Raw genomic sequence first — 17,666 nt, forward strand, 5'->3', positions numbered from 1 at the left:
CTAAAAGCAGGTCAACATCGGCTCAGATTTATGCAGCAGGAGCTCAGTGAGTAGATCTAGACGATTATTTTCTATAAAAAAAAATAAAATCGAGGTCAGCTGAAAGTATTCCTCCCCTCTCATCCATAAAACCTGATGCTAATAAATCTGCCTCAAATATTTAGCTGATAGTCAGCAACTGCAAAGCAAATGCAAAAATTACTTTGGACTACAATGCAAACGACTATAATAAAATGACATCTCAAGTTGCTCCAGCGGCATCGGAAAGTGAAAGGAGCGCTGTTTGTCTGCCAGACCTGGTGGCTAAATGAAAGCTGATCCAAACCTTTAAAGCAGAGTCGTTGGGCTAATATGTTAATGCTTGGATTGCAGCACCAGGAAATACCTGAGAGAGGTACACCTTTGGCCATCCACAGGAATGGGTGGAAAACTTCAACCTGAGAGCTCCGACTTTCTGTAACCTTCTTCTTCTCTGTGTCTGTGCTTTGTGGATCACAAAGGTTCAGGTGCAGCGAATAGAGCCCCCTAACATGTTAATGATGGTGGAATATTTCACTCCGAGTTTGTCAGTTTTATCCCCCATTAGCAGGCAGGAATGTCCTCTCCTCTTCTCCGCTCTGAGGCGATTGGTTCTCGTCTTCGGCTATTTACACATCACATCTATTTAGGAAACAGCAGAGATAACGTCCGAGACATAATATGGGTGAATCAATAAAAATCTGTATATTCTGCCGTGTGTAATCTTTTCATAAACACAGACTGCAGCGGCGTGGTTGAGTTTCCTTTTGCGGATATTTCTTCACTAAGCTTCAGTGAAACAATCAGGTGAGCATTTTTGGTTTTAATCAGCTCCGGTGTGGATCAGTTGCAAGCTTGAGAAGAAAAAGATTAGATCATATAACATTGATTTGTGGTGCTTTTAATGTAGCAAGGGAACAACAAATATGTTATTTGTGGGTTTTTTAATATATATTTAAAAAAGAAACTTGTTGAAATTCCGGCTTTACATTAATACATACTGATGGCTAACTGTGTAACAATAAAAATAACTAGATGGTCTTCATTTAGTGAGTAAAAACCAGGAGTAAACTATGTAATGAAAGACTCTTCAAGTTTTGCCCCGTCTTTGAGGTCTTAAATCAATTTAAAATGTGGAATAAAAAAACAAAAAAAAACAAACCAAAATCCTTTCTTTAACTTCTGACTATTACATAAAAAAAAAAACTAGGAGTAAAACATCTTGTTTCATTCACAGAATGAAAATGCACTTATAAAATTCACAAATTGCTGATTTCTACGTACAAGTGTGTATATGAGACACAATCTGCAGACTTCACCCTCTTTATCACAAAGCACAACTTGGCTGCACATTAGGCTTCTGATTGGGCTGAAATACTCACTGGGCATTACTGAATAAATGGTGAAATATGAAGTCTGATCCAAACCATATGTGTGCAGAGCTGCAGAAGGTATTCTGGGGGATTCTTACACAGATCCTCAGGTTTACACTCAACCATCAGAGGAGAGTGTATAATACTATCCAGAGCTCTTCGATATCTGCAGCCAGCGAAGCAGAAACAGCTTCACGTGCCTGACTGCAGAGGCTCTTCAAATATGGAGTGTAAAAACAACACCGCTGGGGCAAACCGTTGTGCCGCTGTCAGGCATCCTAGCGTTTGGCTCTTTTGGAAGGGGGCTCCTCTGATTTCTGTCCTCCCCGCGTTCGCACAGCAGGAGGGCTGGTCTCCCGCTTACGGCCCCCTTTCGCTGCAGCTGCTGCCGCCTGGCCCCTCGTCCCGCTGCGGGAGGGAAACAAGGAGCAAGTGTCAATCCATTTGTTCAAGAGTCGTGTTCATGTTAAATATACGGTTATTTGGGGAAAGTAATGCAATAACTAATACGTGTAGAAACAGTGGAGCTTGTTCACATAATCTCTGGATTTGAAAAACGGTGCTGGAGACAGAGTTGAAAATAGAAGGGGAAAAAAAAGCCAGCTAGAATTTAACAAAGAGGAAAGTATTGTTTCCTTAAAAAAAATAAGTATGGAGAATAAGTAGAGAGAGAGAGGGGGGTCTTCGTTCTGTATCCATAAACTCTAGAGTCTAGAAGTTTAAAATAGAAACAAGACTTGAAGTCCTTATTTTGGGGCCTACTAGATTAATTTTATTTTGAAGGAATCAAAAAAGTGTACAAGCTAAAGTTAAACGCAGGCTGGTTTAGACACCATAGATGCGGAGAAACAGTTTTTAAATTATTGTCTTAAAACTAAATTTTGATAAAGTATTAAATGTACTACTTTGTAATAAAGAAAAATAAAAAATATATATTCAACTGTTTTTTTCCACCAATGAGCGATTTTAGTTGTACAAAGTTTAAGTTTTATTTTAAATTCATAATCTAGAGATAAAATAATTAGCTGATCTAAAAATTTAGTGATTAAAAAATTTTTTAAATAATTTTCTTTTTCCACCAAAAACCCACATTTCTTACTCCTAATGTAGCTAATTTAGTTAAATGATTATTTGACCTTCTTCTTGTTTGTTTATGTTAGTGGTATTGGGACACCTTTGATTTATAAATTAAAAAATAAATAAATAGAAATCACACAAGGTGAAGCACTGCAAGCAAAAATGTGTTTTTCTTTGAATCTCTGGTCAGTTTTTGATATTTTTCGCTATGTTGTTTCCTTGGAAGTTAACGGTCAAAATACAGATTCTGTTGTGTCTGTTTGCCATTTCTACAAATCTAAGCATATGTCATTAAAAATGAGTCATACTTATAATTTGGTGACTATTTTTAACTAGTTGCCAAAATATCTAACGCTTTCAAGTAAATACTACTTTCCATTAAATAAGCGACGACTACGATACAAACACATTTACCGAATTTTCCAATTTATAATCTGGATTTTTATTTATTTATTTATTTTTTACACAAAGGTCATCTTGGAACATTTTATTCCGCAAAACAAGAAAAAATAAAAATAAATCAGACTTTTTGTGGCTGCTGATCCTACGTTTAGATTAAGAAGAGATTCAAAATCCCTGCCTTAAAAACCATCAACGACAATTTACAAAAAAAAAAAAAAAAAAAAAAAGAAGAATTTGCATCTGGTTTTATGCAGTTTCAGATTTCTATTCTGGAAAAGCACACGTTTACATAAATAATGGCTCATTTGCAAATTTAAACAAAAGATTTCAGCGCAACCGTTACACTATTTACATGAAGAGGCCAAATGACCCAAATTAGTATCATCATCATCATCATCATCATATTAATCAATTACATACTGAAGTCCTATTGCCGCTGTTTGATTTACCTTTCTTAAACACAGCTCAGGTTCTACAGAAGACTTATTTTTATTTTAGGAGCTAATAAGTGAAAAACATCTTGAAATTCCAGGAAATCTTTTGGCAAAATGTTTTCTTTCACAGAGCAGCGACTGAGCTCGCTCGTGCTGCTGAAGCTCACCGTGTGCCAGCTGCGGTCTCCTCTTTACCGTTCTGTCTGCTTGCCCGGGTGGATGGTTTACTTGGCTTGTTTCTGGGGAACAGTAAAAAGAAAAATACAAAACAACAGTTGTTGCTTTAGTACTAAATCGCCCTTGATTTTATTTAATATGATTTGACAGCGACGATGCCTTCGAGGTGCAAATATTCAGCTCCAAAACAATCAAACACTCATTCGTTAACACTGGAGAAACTTTGCAGTTTCACAGTTCAGGTGAATTTTATTGCTCAGCATTCAATAAAAAAATATGTTGTTTTAACCCATCTGCAGGTTTTTGGCAATTTCTCTGTTTTGGTGTTACTGGAAATCTGAAATTTGAACCATCAGATAACGTTTAAATTACCTTTCAGCTTCCCGGCAAGAAGCCAACCGTGTTGTGGCTCTAGTTGCAGTTTCTTTTTCTTCCTCTCCTTCTTTCTCACCTTCATCTTCCTCCTCTTCCTCCTCATTCTGCTCACTGTCCTTCTCCTCTGCTTTTTTGACCTTTTTATCTGAGGGAAAGATGACAAAGTGTTGCAGGAGTTATTGGTTAAATATATAAAAGGTCTGTCAGATGGAGCTATAGAATCACTGAAGCACTCATCCACAGCAAATAATCTTATATCCTACCATCGTGTTAGCTTCACATTGACTGCTACAGCCTGTTGACTCCATTTTAATCACATTTTACCTGAATCCTCTGTAGCTGCTGCCTTTGATGGCCGTCCCCTCCGACCAGTCCGCTTTGGAGTCGTCTCTTGGTCCTCTTGCTGTTGCTCTTCCCCGCCCTTGGAAGAGTTTAAAAAGGTCAGTGAACATACACTGGGAACTGTGACTGAGGTAAAAAGTCCTTACACAAACATCAGCCTCATTATAAAAAGTAAAGTATGCAGATACATCATTTTTAAACATACGTCTTGTGTCTTCTTCTCGCTGCAGCTCTGCTCTTTTACATCCTCGTGAGCCTCTGACTGACTCGCAGAAGGGGAACAGTCTGAAAAAAATAAATAAACCTGAGATACAAAGACTGCAAACTCACAACTGAAGATGTTTTTAAAACACATGAACCACTGTGGTAATTACACAGCTAGCCTGAGTGCTGTCTCACCACTGTCTTTATCAGGCTGTCGCTCATTTTGTTCCTGTCCACTGTTGTCCTGCACCACCTCCTCCGGAGCTCGAGCTTCCTGCAGGACAAAACAAGAAGAAATTCAGATGGAGGGTGCTGAATGCGTACTGGAAGGAGAGCAGTTACAGATAAAGAAATCTCACCTCCACACATTCACACACCTCCATTTCCTCCGATTCTTTGGTCTCCACTGTTTGTTCACCTGCAATGATGATTAATCAAAACATTTAATTTTTTTTAAGTATCTTAAAGCTCACTTATTTCCAGACTTTCTTTAAGCCGCTAGTTTTCAAACCTTTCCTTCATGGCCCAATTCAGAAACCAGATAAGTTCACACCAAACATTTACTATCAATCATTCACAGTACAAAGTCAAGTTACATTTAAATTACTTAAAGTTCCTGTTTGTTTTTCCCTTGTCAAAAAAACCAAACAAGCTCATATTCATCGACACACTTGCATAATTTGAAAATTCTTAATATGAGAAGCTGTTGAGGTTTGGCCCACTTGTTATCGATATAACATTTAAAAACCAGACTCACTGGTGTCAGCAGGATCGCTGCATTTGGCACTTGCTGCTCCTTCGCCGTCCTCTGGAACAGACGGCAGCAGACTGACCTCACTTTTGATTGGTTCATTTTTCTCTTCAGTTCTCTAAGAATAGGAAAAAACAACAACAAAAGAAACACTTAATGTACTCACTCTTACAAGGATAAAACATCAAAGTAAACCAACAATGTCACATGAGAAACAAAGGCAAAGAAGCTGTAACGACACGTGTTATTAAATATTACGGACATGCTGAGATTTTCTTAACACACCTCTTCCACTGCTTCCGTCTCTGCAACTTTCTCCGATGAGGTTTGTTCGGGACTTTCAACAACTTTATTTTCGTCTTCTTTCTGCTTATCTGAGGTTCAAAAAAAAGATGTATTTTATAAAAAAAAAAAAGAGCAAAACTCAAAGAAAAAAAAAACTAACAGCTTGTGTTGTACATTATTTTATACTCAGCAACCACTTTATAGTGCAAAAAACTACAATCTAGAGAAAAAACAAATCTTATACTTATTCAACATGTTGTTAAAGGGAACCTACTACGCTCATTTCCTATTAGGCTGCACATTTTTTTATCACTGAACTCTTCTAAGTTAGATTGGCACAAATCACAGTACTGAATAAACATTATTTCTCTTATACTAGGAGCAGGCGCTCGGTTCATTTGCCTGAATCAAGTCATTTCACTTCTCCTGCCGCTCGCTTTTAAGCCTGTTTTCTTCTTCTCAGCAGGAAAAAGAATAACAGATCCCAGTACCCAAGAAGCTAAAGAAGCATTAATTATCTAATAACACAAATAATATATTCATTTAAAGAAGCAGATATAGCCCTCCATAAAGTGCATCAGCTTTTTCGCCTGTGTTCAGTTTGTGTGTCCAAAGCCAAATCCATTTCTACATAATACAACTGTTCTTCTTATTTTCAGGTCATTTCCTTTTCGCACATTAACAGTGAACACTAATTTAAAGTGAGCAGCTTACCAGCTGCGGCTTCTTTGGGTGCTGATCGTCTCCGCCTGCGGCTCGGAGTCTCCTCCAACTTCTCCACTTGTGTTGGTTCGTCTTTCGTCTCCTCCTCTGTGGGTTTGGACGATCGTCCCCTGCGAGGGGTTTTTACCTCCACTGGCTTCTCCTGCTCAGCGTCCCGGAGATAAAAATAACAGCAAACGTGTATTTTTAAACACAAGCAGAGATTGTTTTTGTATTCTTAACAGTATTTGTGATAAAGGTGAAGTGAATGAAGCGTTATTTACCTCAGCAGGCAGCTGCTCATTCGCCTCCTCACCTGATGTGTTAAAGAAACAGAGTCAATGCATTAGTTAACTAGACTCTACCTGGTGAAGGACACTTTTCAGTGGTCATAACTGGTTAACATGTTGTTTACTGACTTTATTGGAAGGGTTGTGATGAAGCCATTGCCTTCAGCTAACCAATTAATAAAAATCATTTTTTACCAATCACCCTTTTGTCTTTTAATTTCTTTGTATTTTGAAATTAGGTGAAGAAATAAATCTCAGCTGCCATACCAGACTCTTTCTCTGCTGCAGCTTTCTGATTGGACAGCTTTCGTTTCCGCCTTCCTCTTCCCTCCGTTTTCTCCTCCTACAGAACAGAAAAGTGTTTGCATGCAGACTATTGTTCTATATTTCTGCACATCCATTTGAATGAATTTAAAAAAAAAAAAAAAACTTCTGAGAGTTACCTTTTCTGAGAGATCTGAGCCTTTCTCATCATCTTGGCTATCTGCGCTGGAGACATTACCTGGAAATTTCAAACAAGCAGGACCAGCTGAGACTAACTGTAAAAGGACCAGCTGACAAGTACCGAGCATGTAGAAACAAAATGTAATCCTCTTAAAAGCATTACTCTGGCAACATGTTTCAAACCAGATACAGCAGTGTAAACTCAACAAGTGTGAGTAATTTTCCAAAGGAGCCACTTGACTCACTGATTTGTTTGACTAGCTTAGACTCAGATTCTCTGGCCTCCTCAGTCTTGTCTGGGACACTGGTTTCCATCTAAACCAAACAGGAGAAACTGATCAGATTAAACAGTTAAGGATGAGTAACATGTAAGTGAGCAGGGGTAAAAGCTAAACACTTACAGTCTGTGGATCGCTTTTCTCTGCTGAGACATTTCCTTCCTCCACTGACTTACTCTCAGCTTCACCTAGTGGTGAAAACAAGGAGGTTAAAACGGCGGCCTTTGAAAGTGTTTTTATGAATTTATCTGAAATATTCACCATCTGCAGACAAACTTACTGTTAATTATGTCCGTCTTGGTCCCATCCTCGTCACCTGCCGCCTCCTCTGCCTGTTGTTGAAATAAGATGACTGAGTTTGAGTTGTAAAAAACATACAAATACAAACAAATGTATGAAAATAAAGAGTTCTAATTTGTTTCAGGGTATTGTGGATCACTACTCACCTCGAGGTTTTCCTTTGTGACGACATCATCTGGCTCTGGTTGTTCTTTATGATGAGATGTAGTTATTTGTCAGTCAAACACACCATTGTATTTTTCTCTGCAGTAACTTATTTCAGCGCTCACCTTGTTCACCAGGAGTTTCAGTAAATTCTTCAGTGGTGTTGGGAACACCAGCCACCGTGTTTTCCTCTGTGCTTCCTGTGGGCTGTTCGGTTTCACACACAGCAACAGCAGCTGGAAAATGTATTATGTTAATATAAAGCTATGACACTGATGTAAAAGGAAATAAGTTACCGCTGTATTATCACGAGAAAAGAAAAAGATGTGAGGTCTGTGTTCAAACTGTTCACTCTCTCTCCCACTGAGACAGTGGGTATTTGCAAAATAATGGACTCAGTAGCTACTGAGGTATTTTGCACAACGTTTGGATGTAATGTTACTAATTTTACATGAACAAATAACAGAACCCTGGCCAGTGCATTTGGATAAACACATATGCAAACACGTGCAATTGCAAATACTTCAGCTGAACTCTATCCACCTACACGAGGATGAATGGGACTGTCACTACTAGTACCAACAGCAGTAACCATTACATTTGAACCCAAACATGATCTTTTTCTAACCATAGCCATATGATTTTTAAAGCCTTAACTTAAACAACTAATGTATTTACAATGAATAACTCCTTTAAAAATAAAATATTAAAAACAAATGATGTGGAAAAATCTGTAACATGTGTCACTGGAACTTTTTTGAATTTTTTTTCCAAACCACCAACTCCTCTAACTCCCAAAATGCAGATTTCGTGGAAAATATTGATTTTGTGTATATGAATGCCAATCAATACACATGAGAAAAGAAATGTGAAAAATCATGTTCGGGGACACTATTGATGCTATTCGGAAATCATCAAACAGTCTCTGACCTGCTGAGCTGCCAGGAGACTAATCACTAATCTTTCAAGTCATTCAAAACCATTAAAATAACAACTTAATGAATCGCTAAACAAGCAGCTAAATTATTAAATATGCTTCTGGTTTGGATTTCGGGGAGACATCTATACATTAAGTCTATCTCTAATGGATTTATTTTCTGACCATACACATACATCACCTCTGACGTACTCAGTGCACTACAAATGGCTCCCCGCTACACTGTGCACTACAGAGTGAGCGATTCAACAGCTGGAACTCAGCTATGCAGATCTGGATTTAATGAACATGACAGATCAGAAAGTATACCCTCTTCAGGTGGTACTGCTGGTTTCTCATCCGACTGCATTTCAGGAAATATTTCAGTATTTTCAGCTTCTTTTGAAGGAATTTCATCTGCAGTAGCTTCATCCTCCTATGATAGAGAAAACATCAGACAATAGAAACTCAGAAAATACCACTGACAAAATATTCAGATTAAGTATAAGTATAGTTAAACTACATATTTTTGATTTGTTGGAGCTGTGACATTTACCTTTAGAGCCAAAGTCTTAGAGGTTTCAACATCTGAAATGACCATGTTTACCTCTGTGCTTTCTGACTCATCTGTAAAGAGACACATGTTTAGCTCTGGTTTATTCTTACTTGTTTTACAGCCAATAATACACAATGGCACAAACCTGCAATGTCTGATTTTACATCAGCAAGCTCATCGGGTTCTTGAGATGCAACTGGTGATGGCTCAGCAGCCGGGGACTCAGTTTCAGCAGCCGGGGACTCAGTTTCAGCAGCCGGGGACTCAGTTTCAGCAGCCGGGGACTCAGTTTCAGCAGCCGGGGACTCAGTTTCAGCAGCCGGGGACTCAGTTTCAGCAGCCGGGGACTCAGTTTCAGCAGCCGGGGACTCAGTTTCAGCAGCCGGGGACTCAGTTTCAGCAGCCGGGGACTCAGTTTCAGCAGCCGGGGACTCAGTTTCAGCAGCCGGGGACTCAGTTTCAGCAGCCGGGGACTCAGTTTCAGCAGCCGGGGACTCAGTTTCAGCAGCCGGGGACTCAGTTTCAGCAGCCGGGGACTCAGTTTCAGCAGCCGGGGACTCAGTTTCAGCAGCCGGGGACTCAGTTTCAGCAGCCGGGGACTCAGTTTCAGCAGCCGGGGACTCAGTTTCAGCAGCCGGGGACTCAGTTTCAGCAGCCGGGGACTCAGTTTCAGCAGCCGGGGACTCAGTTTCAGCAGCCGGGGACTCAGTTTCAGCAGCCGGGGACTCAGTTTCAGCAGCCGGGGACTCAGTTTCAGCAGCCGTGTGCACTTCCATAGGAGGAAGCTGCTCCTCTTCAGCTGTAGTTGTCTCCATTGGTTGTGGGGCGGGCGGATTGACCGCCGACTCTTCTCTTGCTTCTTGGCACAGTAAGCTGGTGGACACTGTGCTGTCGGGATCCATGGAGAGCAGAGTCAGAGCTGCCTCTTTCATCTTCATATCAGCATCCTGAAGCTCCATCTCGGATGTCACATCCTCTCGGGTGTTCTCAGGTGGAAGTCTCGCCTCTGCTGACGTGCAGACGTCCATAAGAGTCAGCAGGGCGTCGGCCTCTGCAGGCACAGCTGGCATCTCGCACAGGCGTGACTCCGTCTCTCCCTCGGGCGGCTCGGGGGTGATGTCGCTCAAGGCGTCACAGGTATCGTCTGAGAACAACGTGGTGACGGTGGTGGTGACGGGATCGGAGTCTGTGCTTGTGTCTTGGAGAAGAGGTCGTTTCTTTGGCGGATCATCCGTCTCAAGACTCAGAGAGGAAACCGAAGGGGATTTATCCAACTTTTCCAGTTTCTCCTCTCTTGGTGCTTTCTCTTCTTGACTCTCATCTTTCTTTTCTGAAACTTTATCCTTCTTCTCCAGCTTTTTCTTTGCACTTTTACTGTCAGATCTCTCCTGTGAAGATTCTTCAGAGACTTTGCTCTGGTCTTTTGCATTTCCCTCTTTCTTCTTCTCTTTTGTTGCTTCAGGTTTGCTGACGCATGAAATTCCTGCACTTTTGACATCCGGACTGTGAACTCTCTTCTCCGTCTTTGGCAGCACTGGAGTCTTCGCCTCCTCTTTGGATTTTGATTTTGATTTTTCTAAAATTCTTCCTTTTTCCGATGATTTGACCCTTTTTGGATCTTTGTCACTTTCCGAGCTTGACCTGTGTAATTTCTGTCCATCTTGATCTGCTTTTGTTTTTTCCTTCTCGCTGTCTTTACTGTCAGTTTTAGATTTGAGTTTATCTCCAGGCCTGTCCTCACTGTGGCTCTTTGGCTTTTTCATGACGTCCTTGGAGTGTTTATCTTTCTTCTTGCTGCTGTTTGACTCAGGCTCCATGTCGGATCGATCCTCAGAGGAACCTGCAGAATCAGGGCGAAGCAGCTGCTTGAAATCACTTTTAACCGAGGTTCTCTCCCCTTTGGCCTTTTCCTTTTCTTTGATCTTATCTTTGTCCTTATTCTTGTCCTTCTCCGTTTTGATAGCCTCCACAGATGAAGTCTTCACCTTCTTTGGATCTTTAGAACCTCCGTCTTCAGAAACATTTTCAGACACCTTGCCTTCTTTTGTACTTCCTGTGATCTTCTTCTCACTTTTGATCTTGGGCTTCTTCTCAGCTTTCTCTTCAGAGGATACTTTAACAGCACTGCCTTCCTTCTGCTGAGATTCATCCGCCTGATGTTCAGATTTTTTCTCCTGCTTCTGTTTGAGCTTGGCACGTTCATCGGACAAGCTGCGTTCTTTCTCTTTGCGTTCTTTGGAGTGAAGCTCTTTGTGAGACAGACGGTCAAATTTTCCAACCGATCGTTGTCTGAGAGCCTCTTGGGAGCCTAGCTCCAGCTCCAAGATGAAGGAGTGTGTCCTTCCTTTGTCAGCTATCTTCTTTGCATCGCTGGAATCTTCTGAGATGCTGCCGCTTGTCCCTCTGTATCGCTCATCAGAATATGAAGGTTCGGACAGATTTTTCATCAGCTTATGTTGTGGTGTCTTTGAGGTGGTAGATTTCACTTCCTATTTTCAAAAATAAATGAAAAACACAGAGTTACAACTCATGATGAAAACCTGATGCCTGAAATCTGTTTCATCAACGTTAGCTTTTACATACCGTTTTCTTTACAGCGTCTCTCGTGTCTCCTTTCTTTTTGCCTGAAACATCTCCCTCTTTCCTTAAAAAGTAAAATTAATATGTTCATTTTTACGGTGTATATTAAGAAAAAGAAAAAAAAGCATCTACTGTACAAATTGTGTCCAAGCCTTTACACACCTTGAGTCTAGTTTTCTCTTCCTGTTGAGAGCCATTTTTTTCTCCAGAACTTTCCTCTCTTTGCGGGCTTCTTTGGCTCCGGGGCCTTCGAGGGCAGCGGAGTCGCTGCTCTTTTGTTTTTTGTTATCTGTGGAAGACATTGAGCCTTTTACGTCATGCAGATGTTACAAGTACACAAAGTTATTTCCAGGAGAAAATAAAGGACAAATATGCAACCTGGCCAAGGGAATACAATTTACGGAGTTTGTGATGTGAAGTTTGAACTAAATATGAGTATAAATTTTCTATTTTTGGACAACATCCAGACAACTCGACTGAAAGAAAAAAAAAAAAGAAAAAAAAAGAAAAAAAAAAAACATGTGATCATCCCAAATAGATCAAAGGAAAACACAAAATTTGTAGGCACAAACAACTCTTTATTAAACTAATCTTTTAGGGGGGGGGGGTTGTGCTGTAAAAATGTAGCACATCCCAAGTGTTATGTACACACAAAATGGTTTTCTCAGGACTCCATGCTGTCCTATAAATAGTTAAGTAGACCCTGTCATTCAGTAGCTTGTAGAACCACCTTTAGCAGCAATAAGTTGATATTCTAATTTTTGGAAGACTTTATCAGTCTCACATTTATCAAGTTTATTTATATAGCACTTTATACTGTATGGTAGAAACCCTACTGTATTATTCTAGAGGAATGCTGTCTCACTGTTCTCTGCAGCATTGCTTCAGTTCATTGCGGTTTGCAGGCATTCATTCAGATCCCGCCACAGTCTTCCAGTGAGGCTCAAGTTTGCACTTTGACATTGCAACCTTGATTCTTTTCCAGTCATTCTTTTTTAGATTTGCTGCGGTGATTAGGATCATTGTCCTGTTGCATGAAATAGTGTCAGCTAAGTTTCAGCTGTCGGACAGATGGCCTAACATTTTAAATCTTGAACACTTTGGTATACAGAGGAGTTCATGCTGAACTCAATGACTGCAAGGCAGCCCAAATCGTCACCTCTCCATCGCCTTGTTTGACAGCTAATATGATGCATTTAGTTTTTGCAGGAATGGCACAATGCATTAGGGCTGAACACCTCCACCTCAGTCTTGTGGTTTAGGGGCAAGAGGCTTTCTCTTGAAAACCGTTCCTCCACAAGAGCCAAACTTGTGCAGCCTTTTTCTAAATGCACTGTCATTAATTTTAATGTTTAACATGCTAATTGAGGCCCGAAGAGTCTAGTTTTTGCATTTCCTCTGAACTTTGACCACAGGGTGAAATTCTGGCACTGGCATTGAATCCTCCAGGCCAGCAATTTGGTAAGTCCTCTGCTATTTTATATGTGGGTGGACTCTTTGCAGTCCCGTGAAAGCATGGGGCAGGGAGTATATAACTAAACTAAAACAGTGGAATACACAAGATGAGGAAAATGAAGAAACACTGAAGGCCACAAGTGTGTATGACATAAAAACCTTGCTCTTCAGCCTGTGCTGCTTTCTGTTTGCGCTTCTCTTCCATTCGCTCTCTGTTCTGTTGTCTCTTGAGCAGCCGTTCTTCTTTGTCCTTCGCCTGGAAGGACCCCAGTTTGTTAAATAAATGTACTTAAAAGACAGCAGATGACACCATAAGACATAATGTGTTCAGTCTATAACCGTCCATTGATCTAAGCTTTTCATTTAACTAGAAAAAGTTTTAAATCTCTGCACGTAACATGTTAACATTTAAATAGCTCACCGCAGAACGACGGCGTTCCTCCACAGTGATCTCATCATCTGAGTCGCTATAGTAACGGGAGTAGAGGAAGGGCTTGTGAACATAGGCCTTGCGGCGAGGTTTACGCTCTTTGTCTTCATCTCCTGTGTCTCCAGTGCTGTGTTTTTTTTCTTCCCTCTCACCTTCATCTGGGAGAAAAAGAAGCAAGTACATACAGAAAAAATATTTAAAAATATTTTCAAAGTGCTCCAACTAATGGTGATGTTATTCAAAAATAGAAAGCCTGCTGCCGGCAGAGACCATCAGGTGGAAGCTCGCCCTCTTCAGAAGAATCAGACAGCTGCTGCTCATCTTCACTTTCCCCCTCGAATGAGGACAGGTCGCTGGTGTGGACAGAGCTCACTGTGATGTCACTCAGGCCTTCCAGGTCAGAGTCCTCCAAAGAATACTCTGCAGGAAAAAGGTACTTAGAGATTTTAAACTTCTTTTAAGTGTAAGTGTAAGATAAGATAAGGTAACGAAGTGAAAACCTGAATATCTTTTAAATTCTTCACTTGTCCAAATAAGCACAGAATCATGGCATCATCACATTTTTGTTGTGTAAAGTAAATTTGCATTAAAGCCATGTCCACCATAAGAAAATGCATATAAATCCCTTCCCTGTGACAAATGTACAAAGTAATGTGAAGTAGGGAATGTAAATGCTGTATAGACAATCATACAATACAATAATTATGGTCTTAAAACTGTTTATTAATACTCACAACTGTATATCTATAATCTGCTATAGATTTTCATATTTATAACCATACATATAACCTGTTCATAGCTTGTACATTCACTTCAGTTATAGCCTGTACATACTTATAGTCCTCTGTCAGTGCGCCCCAGGGTGGCTGTGGCTACAATGTAGCTGCCATCACCAATGTGTGAATGTATGGGTGGATGACTGGATGTGTAAAGCGCTTTGGGGTCCTTAGGGACTAGTAAAAGCGCTATACAAATACAGGCCATTTACCATTTATAGTTATAGTATATTCATAACACATCATATTATTGCTAAAGCACTTTCTGGATGGATGCAAACTGCATTTTGTTGCCTTGTACTTGTGACGTGTGCAATGACAATAAAGTTGAATTCTATTCTGTTCTATTCAATTCTATTCTATTCTAATGCTAAATAAATATAAAAACAAACAAAGGATGCTGCAGCTCACCTTCTTTTATCCTCTCTCTGGCCTTCTGTTTAGCCTTGCTTGTAGATTTCAATAGATCATCATCCTGTTTTTCTTCTGAGGGTTTTCCACTGACTTTGCTTGCTGTTTTATCCTTCTCATCCTCTGTCTGCTCCTGAGCCACAGACTCCTCATCTTCCATTTTCACATCCTCCTTTAACGGCTCTTTTCCCAGTTCCACCTCTTCCTGTGTTTCCTCTGTCTTTACCTCTAATGCCTGAACCTCAGCTGACAGTTTTGCTTCCTCTTCTTCTTCCAGTGGCTTTACCACTTGGTGACTGTCACCTTCCTCAACAATACTCATGTCCTGCTCGCTATCCTCCACCATCACCTGCATGAAGTCATCTGCCGATTGACTTTTACGTGCTTTTTCGGGTGCCGAGCTGGCTCTGACGCTAGCTTCTTGGTTTAGAGAAGTTATAGTGTCCAGGATGGACATGGCGTCGCTGGCAGTGGTAGTTGGAGTCGATGTTGAGGCTGTAAACATGAAATGACACTTGTTCAAATATTAAAATATTTGAGAGTAATCAAAGATATAAATCCACACGTGACATTTGCAAGCTGATAAAAATCATAAAATGTTGTGTACCCTGCTCAGGAATGCTGCTGTCTGGTTTGACCTCTGTTGAAAGCAGAGGGGCTGGTGGCTCCTCAGAGCAGCTGCCAGGGGACAGAAATTCACGGACAACCCTCTCCACCTGCGGCCTAAAGATATGGTTGATTTTAGGATCCACCACCTGGGCCACAATCCTGTCCACTCCCTGCTCCAGCATCCCAGATCTAAGAGACACAGATTGCGGTAAGTTTAGTTAATGTCGACAAGCCAGAACGAGAAGGAATACTATGTCTCACTTACTGCAGGACAAGCTGTCTGATGTTGTTTCTCAGTTGGTTTTTGTTCAAATGAGGGCTCCATGTGTGATTGGAGAGGTGATTGGAGACAAAGTTGTCCACTCGTTGTTTCAGATTCAAGTAGGCTGGCTGTAAAAGATTTGAATGTTTCCATTACAAATATCACTCCCAGGCACACAAAGGAGAACATCACTGCAAATGGACATTACATGCTGAAATGAGACTTCAGACCTGACTAAAAACAGTTGAAATTGATAGGTTTTTAGGAATGGCTTGGAGATGAACAAAAAAAGCAGGAGTCCTGAGCTGGAGGTGGCGGAACCGTAGATGGGAGTGACAAGGACGGACAAGCAGAAATGAGTATATTAGAGAGATATTTCAGGTTGAGTGTATTGGAGAGAAAGTTACAGAGATGGTTTGGACATGCACAGAGGGATAGTGGATACACTGGACAAAGGATGTTGAATTTTTAACTGCCAGGCAGGGGGGGAAAGGAGAAACCACAGAGAAGTTTAATGGATGTAGCGAAAGTGGACATACAGTAGTACACACATTTAGTAGCCTCAATTAAAAGGTAGCTTCTGTAGCCAAGCTGAGACCCCAGTGTCAAAACAGCTTCAACAAAAATACAGATAACGCACAACAGATAGTCCCCTAAACTGAATTTTACACTCATTAAGTAAAACACCGTCAAATAATGTGTTATGAGCATGCTTTTAGTGCTTACCTTTGTGTCAACGTCTGCCAAACAGTCCCTCCGGAACTGGTCAAAGAGTCCCTGGGTTTTTAAATGATTTACGATCATTGAGACCAGCTGCGGATCTCCCGGTGGTAAACCAGCCATGTCTCAATTTAGTTGGCTTAGAATTTGGTGACTAAAGGCGATAAGGCTGTCAATACATCAGGTAAATTCCGATCACAGAGCACCAGCCTTCTGTTTATGGTTTGTGAAGTTCGAAGCAAGGGTGACCCGGAAACACTGCCTGTCCTGTCAAAAGAAAACCTTAGCCGCTTCAGTTGAACCGGAAGAGTTATGAAAGCATTCTTCTATATCAAAATAAAAGCGCCACGGTTAAAAAAAATAGACATTAGGCGAATTAGTTATTATTTTAGCCAGGTTTAAAATCTCGAGTTCTCAGTTTTTCATGAACCTTGTAATATTTAGCGGGGCATACAGCTACTGAAATGTATTGAGCTAACTCTTGGTTATCTGACATGTTTTGTGCATCTCTGCCGATATAACTAGGCACTGAACACTTTGTGTGGCACTGTCTAGCGGTTTGAAACTGCAAGGTGTATTCAAACCCAGACGTTTTGCAGGTTATATGTGTAATTTGTGATTCCGAGTGACAAATATAGCAACGAAACTGATGGTTTCCAAACATAATAATTTCTGCGGTAACGGTTAACTATCAGTGAGATTATTTTGTGTTACTTTTAATTAACATTTGCAGTTTAAGTTAGAGCGCTCATTTTACAAAATTTGACACACGAGAGAAAAAAAATTAAAGTCCAGCTGTTATTGCGGACTGTTCTTTCGAAGTGAGAGAATTGTGTGAGAGCAAAAGTAATGGCAGCGGTGGGATTCGAACCCACGCCCCCGAAGAGACTGGAGCCTTAATCCAGCGCCTTAGACCGCTCGGCCACGCTACCGTGTGAATTTAGGTTTTGAAATTAGCATATACCTACGACAATACTACTGAAATTAACTATTTTTTAACCATTTTTTCTTCTGCCGTTTCATTCTTCTTAGGACAGGCTGGAATACTCCTTTTAGGATTTTAACCATTTTTGTATATTATATTGGTACTGATAGCTACCTCATTTTCTGCAATTTGGTAATGCACTTGAACATTTTACAGGGAAAAGGACAAATCAGATATGTTAAGTGTTTTCTCCAACTCATTTCATTTTTTAAACATAAGTTGATGCCTGCAAAACATTCAAAAGGAGCTGGGGCAGAGGCAAAATAACCCTTTAAACCAGGGGTCCCCAATACCAGTCCATGAGGTCCGGTGTCCCTGCTGGTTTTAGATCTCACCCTGGGTCAACACACCTGAATCACATAATTAGTTT

General features: G+C 40.5%; 1 protein-coding gene and 1 non-coding gene across 2 annotated transcripts; both read right to left on the bottom strand.

Annotated features, from left to right (window-relative positions):
- Positions 1-947: 947 nt before the first annotated feature.
- bod1l1 (biorientation of chromosomes in cell division 1-like 1) lies at positions 948-16,558 on the bottom strand. Its single transcript, XM_085429149.1, has 30 exons — positions 16,318-16,558; positions 15,595-15,719; positions 15,328-15,518; positions 14,721-15,215; positions 13,804-13,953; positions 13,525-13,691; positions 13,263-13,359; positions 11,811-11,937; positions 11,652-11,712; positions 9,214-11,557; positions 9,069-9,139; positions 8,843-8,948; positions 7,722-7,832; positions 7,599-7,642; positions 7,433-7,484; positions 7,276-7,340; positions 7,120-7,189; positions 6,874-6,932; positions 6,698-6,773; positions 6,425-6,456; positions 6,153-6,303; positions 5,439-5,527; positions 5,160-5,271; positions 4,762-4,820; positions 4,598-4,676; positions 4,404-4,483; positions 4,181-4,277; positions 3,854-4,001; positions 3,472-3,543; positions 948-1,799 (listed from the first exon to the last, which is right to left on the bottom strand). The coding sequence occupies exons 1-30, from the start codon at positions 16,432-16,434 to the stop codon at positions 1,670-1,672; spliced, it is 5,577 nt and encodes a 1,858-aa protein (XP_085285275.1). The 5' UTR covers positions 16,435-16,558; the 3' UTR covers positions 948-1,669.
- A 603-nt stretch (positions 16,559-17,161) lies between these two features.
- trnal-aag (transfer RNA leucine (anticodon AAG)) lies at positions 17,162-17,243 on the bottom strand. Its single transcript has one exon. It is a non-coding gene; the product is annotated as a tRNA-Leu (tRNA).
- Between the last annotated feature and the right edge of the window lie 423 nt (positions 17,244-17,666).

Source organism: Rhamphochromis longiceps, linkage group LG2 (assembly GCF_057381845.1).
Source record: "Rhamphochromis longiceps isolate RC_006_pf linkage group LG2, R_longiceps_female_GT1.1, whole genome shotgun sequence".
NCBI lineage: Eukaryota > Metazoa > Chordata > Actinopteri > Cichliformes > Cichlidae > Rhamphochromis > Rhamphochromis longiceps.

What these genes read in the sequence shown, in the direction of transcription:
- bod1l1 (XM_085429149.1), bottom strand. Translation starts at nt 16,434, where the DNA reads ATGGCTGGTTTACCACCGGGAGATCCGCAGCTGGTCTCAATGATCGTA. An exon ending in TAAGCTAGTCAAACAAATCA is followed by an intron (nt 6,933 to 7,119) that starts GTGAGTCAAGTG and finishes TGAAATTTCCAG; the next exon opens with GTAATGTCTCCAGCGCAGAT. An exon ending in CAGCGATCCTGCTGACACCA is followed by an intron (nt 4,821 to 5,159) that starts GTGAGTCTGGTT and finishes TCATCATTGCAG; the next exon opens with GTGAACAAACAGTGGAGACC.